A 10,099-nucleotide genomic window follows, 5' to 3' on the forward strand; every position below is an offset into this window, starting at 1 on the left:
AAGCAATAAACAAAACCTCCTATTTCTGCCTCTTTTTCGTACCTGCACCGAAAATGAGGCTCCTTTTTAAACAGGCAAAACCTTGTCGAAACAGTTGCTCTAATAGCAGGGGTGTGTCGGGGGGGGGGGTCAACTCTACGTCCTTTAGTTTAGACGTAGTTTTAATTTTCAAAACAACCACCCCACCACGATTTCTGCGGCTCATTGTATTGGGGAGCAGGAGTGGAAAACGGTGTGTGTGTGGGGGTGTTGTCTTCCCATGATGGTTTAATGCCTCTCTCCAGCATTCATTGGCCAGGAGAGATGGGCAGAGGGCTACATCCAAGCCCCATCACCTGCTGCTCTGCCTCTGAGCCCAGGGGTCCACCTTGGCAGTTTTGGAGGGAGGGTGCAATGGTGACACTGAACCTGCTCGGTTTCTGATAACGACCAGGGCCGGGCGAGAGGGAACGTACGTCCCCTCCAGGCAGAGGCCTGAGCAGACCAGTTGGGCCCATCGTCAATGCTGAGAAGCTTCTGGGTGGCCATGAGTATTTCGGGCCCCAGAGCAGACGGCGGTCCATTCCTCACCTCCCCCCCTCCCGCTCCTGGCAAGGCCTGCCTGGAAGAGCAGCTGGTTCTGTCCCTTTCCCCCACGTGTCAGATGGAGAGAAGGCTCAGTGGTTGAGCCCATAGCGGGACAGATTCCATCTCTCCTGGTGCTCCCACCGTGTGGCATGCGTCCCTGCGCTCAGGGGGTGACTTCAGCCCCATTCTGACGCCCCAGGAGACTGGGTACATCTTTAGCTGCCTCTTCCTCCGGAGTTAGGACAGTCCAAGAAGAGCCCTGCTGAATGAGACCAGCGGTTCCTCTCATCCAGCATCCCATCTCACGCTGTGGCTAACCAGTTCCTCTGGAAAGTCTCCTGGCCGGGGGATTCAAAGGCAGAGTGCCTCTGAATATGGAGGTTCCCCTCCATCCCCAGGGCTGGTAACCCCCTTCCACCATCACCCTGGGAGGTAAGATAGGCAGAGGGGGATGGGCCCCAGTCGTAGAGGTCAACCTGTAGCTGTTCTGTGGTGTGCCAGGGTCCCCTCTGCTATTATCTGTGAGGGGTACAGTGGCCCCCTCCCCCCTTGCACCAGAACCCTCCGCTCTCCTAAAGACCTAACAGTGGGTTGGTTCTCTGAAGGTCAAGCGCTGTCTTCTGTGATGTTCTTTTCGGGCTTGGGAGGGTGGGGGGCACCTCGACCAGCACAGCCAACGCCCCCCCCCCCCAATTCCATCCCTTGGCAAAGTGACATTGTAAAAAACTGTACATGGTGATTGGAACTTTGTAATAAAAACTGTTCTCATGACTTGCGCTCATTGGGAGCATGGCCTGCTCTTGTGTGTGGTGACATGCGTGGGTCACCCTTGAGGAGGGGAAGAGCCTTCCAGGAACAAGCTAATCAAGGCCAGGGAATTACAGGGATCGTTTCTGGTTGTGCAAATTAGAAGTTGGTTTTTATACCCCGCTTTTCACTACCTGTAGGGAGTCTTAAAGCGGCATACAATTGCCAGGCCTTCCTCTCCCTGCCACAGGTGCCCTGCGAGGAAGGTGGGGCTGAGAGCGCTCCGAGAGAACTGGCTGGCCCAAGGTCACCCAGATGGCTGCGTGTGGAGGAGTGAGGAATCAAACCTAGCTCTCCAGATTAGAAGCCACCACTGTTAACCATTACGCCATGCTGACGAGAGCTCGGTTTCAAGTTTCTAGTCCCTATGGTGGCAGAATAGAGTGCATCATTTCAGATTACCAGGACGGGGGGGGGGGGGGGTTATTTCAAAATGCAAGAAATCCCTACAAACGAAAAACCATTAGAAGAAGAGTTGGTTCTTATATGCCACTTTTCTCTACCCAAAGGAGTCTCAAAGCAGCTTACAGTCGCCTTCCCTTTCCTCTCCCCACAACAGTCACCCTGTGAGGTGGGTGAGGATGAGAGAGCCCTGATCTTAATGAAGAAGAGTTGGGTCTTATATGGCGCTTTTTTCTACCCGAAAGAGTCTCAAAGGAGCTTACAGTCACCTTCCCATTCCTCCCCCCACAACAGACACCCTGTGAGGGAGGGGAGGCTGAGGGAGCCCTGATATCACTGCTTGGTCAGAACAGCTTTACCAGTGCTGTGGCCAGCCCAAGGTCACCCAGCTGGCTGCATGGAGGGGAATAGCAGGGAATCAAATCACTCCATCAAGCTGAGAGAGCCTTCCCCCCCCCCCCTTGCTGTACAAAGTTTTCTTATGTGAAAAAAAACCTTCAGAGTTGCAATCCTTGCCATGCAGACAGATGTGGTGTATCCCATAATATACATGAACTACATCTGTGCCTGTGCTGCCACCTCCTGGCCAAACCGAGTTTTGCAACCTGAATCTAGGATCTACCTAAAAACCTATAGAATGAGATACATCTGGTCCGTAAACGACTACTTTTAAGGATTAGAGATATGTTTAAAAAAAGAGAGAGAAAGAAATGTGCAAGGTCTGGCTGGCAGAGCAGCCACACTTTAAAAGTAAGCGAACATGTTTCTGGCCCATGGCAACAGCTCGAATTTGGGAGAAGAAGCAGCCATGGTGTGGCCCGAGGATGGCATTTTTTTAACAAAGAAAGAACTTTCCATTTGTAACAGAGACACGCTGAGAGCCGAAACTGCAGAGCGCTAGAGAACAAGCGGCTTTCCTCTCCCCTATTCTAAACAGACTGACAGGGGAATCCAGAGTTGATTTTCTACACATCTGGTTTCACAGTAAACAGCATGGCCACTTTCAGTGGAAACAGATGGAAAGTTGCAGGGGCGACTCTCTTCTCAACCCCGCCAGCGCCTAGGATTTTTAGAAGGTTCTCTGTGTGATCGGACCAGCTCCGGAAGAGGAGGAAGCGCTTTGACCCAGATGGCTTTCAGCCGGCAATGGAAGGAGTTGGGTCAAGGCACCCCTGCTGGTGCCTTGAAGGAGAAGGAGGGGGAGAAGGAGGGAGACGAAAGGGTCGCTCAGCAGAAGGAAGAAGGCTCCAGTGCACAAGGTCAGCTACGAACTTGCCTGTGCTTTGCGTCCACTTCTATGTTGATAAGAGTCCTGAGTCTCACACCAGCCAGCGAGTCACATGAGGGAATTTATTTCAGTTTACATTGGCCAAGGTGGCCCTTGGCATCTTGTGCCATCTTCCACGCCAGTTACGTGGGCAAGGGTGGAAGAAACTCAGCTCCGCTTTTCAGGCAAACCACCCCCACCCCCTCCCCTTTATTTCCCTCCGAAATACAGCCGCTTAGAAGTGGTGGACGGTCAAACCGTTCCCTTGCAAAGGGGAGGAGTCCCGATCTTGGAATCCTCTTCACCGGCACATGGTTCCCCCGCCGCAGCTAGGGGAGGGTGGCATCTGGGAGAGCGCTCTGCTCAGCCTGCCCCCTTACCACGCCCTCTACATGCCGGGGGCTTGATGGAGAGGCCATTCCGAAACAGGCACTCTGCATAGCTCTGCAGCCTGAATCCGTGAGGCCAGGAGTTCTGCCTAGCTGATTTGACAAGACGCTCACTCTTCGTATCTTTATCCTGGGCAACTGTTCCCAAACACCCAGCTCTGATCCTTGCTCGTTTCTCTTCCCCACCGTCACCTGCTCTCTGTTCCAGGGCAGCAGAGTGAATTCCTCTAGCCGGAAGAGACGGAGGGTCGGCCTAAAGGAAGGTGAGGCTAAGCTACCCGGCCCGGCAGATGCCGGCCCTTGGGCTCCACGTGGCTTCCGGTATCCACTCCTTGCTGCAGCTGCCTCTTGGCTTCAAAGAGCAGGATGCTGGCAGCCATGGCTGCATTCAGACTCTCCACGCCAGGCACCGCGGGGATGACCAGCCGCCGCCCACCCGTGCTGCTCGCCAGCTGCTTGGCTGCCCCGCTCACGCCGTGGGTCTCTCCCCCTATCACCAGAGCCATCGGCTCCTCCACCCACAGCTCGGAGTACAGCTGGATTTCCAGCGGGCCCGCCCCTGCGTCCTCCTCCTCGTCGCTCTCTGTGTCAGAATGCTGCGATTTCCGCTCGTAGGGCCAGCTGTCCTTCACCCGCACGGCGGGCTCCTCCTGGGCGCGAGGGCTGGGCTCCATGGTGACGTCCGCCATGTGCATGCGCGTGTCCGGGGGAAGGTAATTGGGGACCTCCTCCCAGTCCAGGTTGGAGATGATGGGGAGGTGGAAGTGAGCGCCCATCCCTGCTCGAAGCACTTTGGGCTCCCACACGTCAACGCAGCCTGGCAGGAGAGAGGAGGGAAAGGGCAGCGTCAGAAATCGGGAGCAAGGGAGACCTTCCCATGGCCAGGGTACAAGGCGGGGAGACCTGACCCCTTCTCCTGCTCCATGGGGCCTGCCGGCTTCGTCTGCAATGGGACCAAGCATTAGGAGCAGGTGGGGGCTGCAGCTGCCTATGGGGGGGGGAGGGCTTGTGAGGCTACCTGTCACTCTTCAAGGAGGCCGGTCTCGGGTTGCCCTTCCAGTCATTTTGGAAAGGGAAGGGGTGTGGCCGCAGAAGGGCCGCACCAAATGCTCTGTGCTTCTAGCCAGTTCATGGACATCCACGTTCTTTGCATAGGAGAGGGAAGCATTTCTGGGCCCATAGAAAGCACTTTCTTCTTTCTGCCCTGGTCCTGCTAATCAAGCTCCTCCACACGACTGTCTTGGGGGCACGAGCAGCACACGATTCTGAAGGGGCACAGGTTTGGCCATGCAGAAAAATGAGGCCTGGTGGCCTTGAAATGCATGACCCCCCAACCCCTGTCAGCAAAGGTGGATCTTGGGGGTGGAAACGCACCTTGGCAGACAGCCTTGGTCTCTGCTTCCAGCAGAACCACCCCTGTCCTAGTTCTGCGGCTTTTTTTTTGGGGGGGGGGGGGAAATGATCTTATTGATTGACCACGCTTTGGCTGAATTCTCTAGCTGCAATTTCCACCCCCCAAACACACACAGAAACCTCTCACCTTAGAATAGAGTAAAGGTAAAGGTATCCCCTGTGCAAGCACCGGGTCATGTCTGACCCTTGGGGTGACGCCCTCCAGCGTTTTCATGGCAGACTCAATACGGGGTGGTTTGCCAGTGCCTTCCCCAGTCATTACCGTTTACCCCCCAGCAAGCTGGGTACTCATTTTACCGACCTCGGAAGGATGGAAGGCTGAGTCAACCTTGAGCCGGCTGCTGGGATCGAACTCCCAGCCTCATGGGCAGAGCTTTCAGACTGCCCGTCTGCTGCCTTACCACTCTGCACCACAAGAGGCTCTTAGAATCGAGTGGGGCTCCTCAAATAGCAGTCTCTTGCTTCTGGGGTTCCCGCCACTCCTGGGAAATAAGAGCAGGATCAAGAGCCGCCTCCCTCTCCGTACCTTTGACAAGCAGGACTCTCTCGCAGCCCGCCCCGGCCGCCGACCTCAGGATGGTGCCCAGGTTGCCCGGGTCGCGGATGTTGTCACAGATCAGAGACAAGGGCAGCCTGTGCCTCTGCTGGACTGTGGGGTAAGTCATCTTGGAGTGGTCCGGCCTGGAGAAGATGCCTGCAGAAAGAGGTCAACGGAAGTCAAGGCGGGAAGACGAGCAAGGCTTGGGGGCCAAGGGAGTAGCACACCCCGGGGACTGGGGGGGGGGGGGGGAAACATTTCCTGAAAGGAATGCCAAGCTTGCGTTTGCTTGCAAAAGAAGCCAGATTCCGTAGCGGGAAGGGCATGCATTCAGAAAACTTTGAGTAAAGGGCAGGGATTCCCTGCCCCGGAGAGCCTGATCTCATCAGATCTCAGGAGCGAGGCAGGGTTAGCACTTGGATGGGAGACCTCTGAGGAGCATGGCAAACCCCACCAGGGGTCTCCATCAGTCGACTGTGACTTGACAGGAAAATAAGTGGGGGCTGGGAAAGCCGTCCAGGGCAGAAGGCAGGAACAAGGAGAGAGGGAAAAATTTAGATGGGGAGGGCCATCTAATCCCATCCGCTGCTCAATGCAAGACCAGCCTAAAGCGTCCAGGAAAAGTACCCGTCCAGACGCTGCTTGGAGACTGCCAGTGAGGGGGACCTCCCCACCTCCTTAGGCAGCCCCTTTCACTGCTGAACTCGACTCCTAGAATCCTAGAGTGGGAAGGGGCCATGCAGGCCTTCTGGTCCCAACCCCTGCTCAATGCAGGATCAGCCTAAAGCGTCCAGGAAAAGGACCAGTCCGGCTGCTGCTTGAAGCCTGCCCTACTATCGCAGCATGTCTTTAAGCAAGCAAGCGGAAGTTGGACAGCACGCCTAGTATTTTTCAATAAATATGGCTATTTATCCCATGCATCAGTTTGAATTGCACCTTCCCCCCAACAGGCTCAGGGCAATGTATAAGAGTCTCCCCTTCTTCATTTTATTAGAACAGCCCTGTGGAGTAGATTACGCTAAAGGGGGTGGGGGTGGGGGGTGGCCCACAATTTCTCCTTGGAAGGAAAAGCAAGCCGTCCTAATGGAATGGGTGTAACGCCTCCCTCCGGCTGCTTCCTGCCTCAGGCCCAGAAACCCACAGCCTCTCTGGAAACTGATGGAGGAACAAGACCAGTCCTGGCCAGTACAGACAGGAAGCTCATTGATGATCCTCCAGCAAGAGCATGACTTTTTGGTTCCCGTGCACATTGATAAAAGGGAGAGAGACCAAAGATTTCTCAACCAGGCTCCCGCCCTGGTGACGCACCCCAGAAGAACCATAGAGTTGGAAGGGACCTCCTGGGTCATCTAGTCCAGTGGTCCCCAACCTTTTTATCATTAGGGACCAGTCAACGCTTGATGATTTTACTGAGGCCTGGGGGGGGGGGGATAGTGATTTGCTGAGGGATGTTACCGCCGCCTGAGCCCTGGCGCCCCTGACTTCCCGCTGCCCACTGGGGGGTGCTCCCAGCAGCAGCTGCACAGTGCCACGCCAAGGGGGAGCCCCAGCCATGGCGGCTGCTGGAGAGCACCAAAGGTGACCTGGTGGCAGAGTGGCAGGGCAGCCCCCAAGGCAACAGCTGGGAAGGAGGACAAGGAGGAGCCGCGGCCCGGTCCCCGGACCAGAGGCTGGGGACCACTGATCTAGTCCAACCCCCTGCACTATGCAAGACACTCACAACCCTATCGTTCATCCCACTGTAACCTGCCACCCCCTTGAACCGTCAGATGGCTATCCAGCCTCTGTTTAAAAATCTCCCACCACCTCCCGAGGAAGCCTGTTCCACTGTGAAACCACTCTGTCAGTAACTTCTTCCAGATGTTTAGACGCAATTTCTTTTGAATTAATTTCATCCCATCGGCTCTGGTCTGTCCCTCCGGGGTTCCCCTCAGCAAGGCCTCGTGCTTACCGATCACTCCTTGCGGAGTGATAACGTCCGACCAGGTCTTGATCTCGTCGAACCGGACCTTGATGAGGCTGGCGCGTTTCAGCTTGGCCGCCGGCAGCTCCCGCAGGTGTTCCACAGCACTGAAAAAGAGCATCTGGGGGATGGCGCCGACTGTCAGTGCGTCGGTGATGAGGCGCTGGCCTTCCAGCAAGATCTTCCCGTGCTTCTCCCGGAACGCCCTCGACTTTGCAATGGTCACCACTTTGCTGAGGTGGGGGAAACAAGTCAGAGTCAGTAGGAGAACTGCCTTCTTTAGGAGCAGGTAGCCTGGTGCTTTGTAGAAAAAAACAGGGCTGGAGAATTCCATGGAGCTCCCCTGGCCAGAGCAATACCTCAGGGTCCGCGGTAGTGTCAGCCTTTCGACCCGTCCTCCCCGATGAAATGTTAAAGGTAAAGGTATCCCCTGTGCAAGCACCGAGTCATGTCTGACCCTTGGGGTGATGCCCTCTAGCGTTTTCATGGCAGACTCAATACGGGGTGGTTTCCCAGTGCCTTCCCCAGTCATTACCGTTTACCCCCCAGCAAGCTGGGTACTCATTTTACCGACCTCGGAAGGATGGAAGGCTGAGTCAACCTTGAGCCGGCTGCTGGGATCGAACTCCCAGCCTCATGGGCAGAGCTTTCAGACGGCTGCCTTACCACTCTGCGCCACAAGAGGCTCATAACATGAAATGTTAGCCCGAGTATAATGGTGTTTTTCATCCTTGCCCCTCTTCTCTGTCAAGACTTCGACCAGCGCAAAACAGGCCAGCCCTCCCTGCCCTTCACATCTTTCTCCTTCTTTCCTCCCTGCCAGTCTCTCACATGCTCCTCTCCCCATACCTCTTAGTAACAATCATGGGCATTTGGGGAAGCTGTCCAGGAAGTAGGAACTTCATGGTAGTAGTTGAAAAAGGAAGAAAGGTGAGGGGGGGGGCTATTCAGCAGGGCCCCATGAAAAGCAGCGGAGGGGCACATGTGTGTGTGCATGGGGCTGCTCCTCTAGTGGGCTCACCTTTTGCTGCCCCTCCAGCACCTCATGGCCCTCCACCTGCTGGGAGAGATGCAGGGCACTGCCTCGCCTCTTCTGTCTTCGAGTAACCCCTCAGCCCAGATCCCTCGCCCCATTCAGAGGGTACCACCTCAAACTCCAGGTCTGGCCCGGCAGGCAGAGGAAGAGGCTCCTGCAACAGCCATTTCCTGGCTGTATTCATCATTCCGTGTCAGAATTCCCATGGGGTCCAGAGGTTCAAAAAGTCTGGAGACCCCTTGCTTATTCCCGAAGTACCTCCCCGGGCGGAACCCCCAGATCACCAGAAATTTTCCCAACCTGGCATCAGCAATCCTGCTTGGATGCCATGGGTGACTGATACGGGCAATACACAAGTAAGATTCCAGGGCTTCTCCTTCAAAACAGATACCTGTCTGGTGCAAAACATGTCCTTGAAAATGTGCTGTAATGCCAGCCGCCTCTGGAGAAAAAGAGCTGGTTTTTGATACCCTGCTTTTCACTACCCAAAGGAGTCCCAAAGCGGCTTGCAGTCACCTTCCCATCCTCTCCCCGCTACAGGGGTAGTCAACCTGTGGTCCTCCAGAAGTCCATCGACTACAATTCCCATGAGCCCCTGAACATCTAGAGCAGGAGTAGTCAACCTGTGGTCCTCCAGATATTCATGGACTACAATTCCCATGAGCCCCTTCCCCTTACATAAATAAAATAAATAAATCTGGAGGACCACAGGTTGACTACTCCTGCCCTACATAAAGTAGCTCCATCAGCTACTAAATCTCGAGAATCTCCCGACACTCAGTTGGTAACCCATTTAGAGCCTCGTCCCCCCTCATTCCCACAATGCCTTTCGAGGTGGGTTGTCGAGCCTGGAGCCGGCCCCCCATTCCAGCTTCCTTCCGAACTACAACTCCCGAGAGGCATTGCGGATCGGGAGGCGGGGCGACCTACCTTAGTCTCTTATCTCCCGGCCAAGCGCGCTCGTAGCGCGCCTCCACCTGCATCGGCGGCTCCTTCGCCGGCGCTGGCCGCTGCCGCGCGGGGGACTTCTTGCGAGGGGCGGCTCGCGGCGGGGTCTGCGGGGCGGCCTCCTGCGCCTGCGTGCGGGGAGGGAGCACCCTGAGGGGGGTCCTTCGCAGCGCCCGCACGCCTCGCGCGCGGCCGGCTCCCTCCGACGGCGGCCTCGGCAGCAAGAAGCAGAGCCGCGCCGCTCGCCTCACGAGGGACGCCATCGCGGTCCAGGGCACAGCGGAAGGGGCGCGGGCTTCAGCGTTTCCGGTGCGACGCAAGCGGCGTGCCTAGCCGCGAGGGTTCCCCGTTTCCGGTGGCGCCATCTTGGTTCTGGGCGCAGGACGGGAAGCGGCGTCAGGCTGCTTTGTGTCACGTGATAGGCATTGCTCCTAGCAACGCCCTCAAGCCCCACGCAGTCCCGGGTCTCCCGCCCGACGTGGCTTCAGCACAGGCTGTGACTCGCTCTCGCTTGGCTGGCCTTCGGGGCCCTCGTGGCTGCAGCCCCCCCCCCCGAAACGGGCTTCTGCAGCATCCAGTCTGCCTCATGGAGGCGTGGAAGGTTTCCCCCTGGGGTGCCAGCCTCCCGGTGGGGCCTGGGGATCCCCCGGAATTACAGCTCCTCTCCAAAGGACAGAGAAAGGGGCTCCATATAGAGCTGCTTGCTCTGGGGTAGGAAATCCATGGAGGAGGCGGGATTTGGGGCTCAGGCATCCATGTTATGGAGCCC

The 10,099-nt window shown here is 56.5% G+C and overlaps 1 protein-coding gene across 1 annotated transcript; it reads right to left on the reverse strand.

Moving 5' to 3' along the window:
* Positions 1 to 3,107: 3,107 nt before the first annotated feature.
* Positions 3,108 to 9,695, reverse strand: MRM3 (mitochondrial rRNA methyltransferase 3). Its single transcript, XM_077311145.1, has 4 exons — positions 9,313 to 9,695; positions 7,335 to 7,579; positions 5,372 to 5,539; positions 3,108 to 4,249 (listed from the first exon to the last, which is right to left on the reverse strand). Exons 1-4 carry the CDS (start codon positions 9,591 to 9,593, stop codon positions 3,702 to 3,704), a joined length of 1,242 nt encoding a protein of 413 aa, XP_077167260.1. The 5' UTR covers positions 9,594 to 9,695; the 3' UTR covers positions 3,108 to 3,701.
* Positions 9,696 to 10,099: the final 404 nt, after the last annotated feature.

This window comes from Paroedura picta, chromosome 15, assembly GCF_049243985.1.
Source record: "Paroedura picta isolate Pp20150507F chromosome 15, Ppicta_v3.0, whole genome shotgun sequence".
In the NCBI taxonomy this organism is placed as follows: Eukaryota; Metazoa; Chordata; class Lepidosauria; order Squamata; family Gekkonidae; genus Paroedura; species Paroedura picta.

What these genes read in the sequence shown, in the direction of transcription:
- MRM3 (XM_077311145.1), bottom strand. Translation starts at nt 9,593, where the DNA reads ATGGCGTCCCTCGTGAGGCGAGCGGCGCGGCTCTGCTTCTTGCTGCCG. An exon ending in CCGGGAGATAAGAGACTAAG is followed by an intron (nt 7,580 to 9,312) that starts GTAGGTCGCCCC and finishes CCCCCACCTCAG; the next exon opens with CAAAGTGGTGACCATTGCAA. An exon ending in CACTCCGCAAGGAGTGATCG is followed by an intron (nt 5,540 to 7,334) that starts GTAAGCACGAGG and finishes CTCTTTCTGCAG; the next exon opens with GCATCTTCTCCAGGCCGGAC.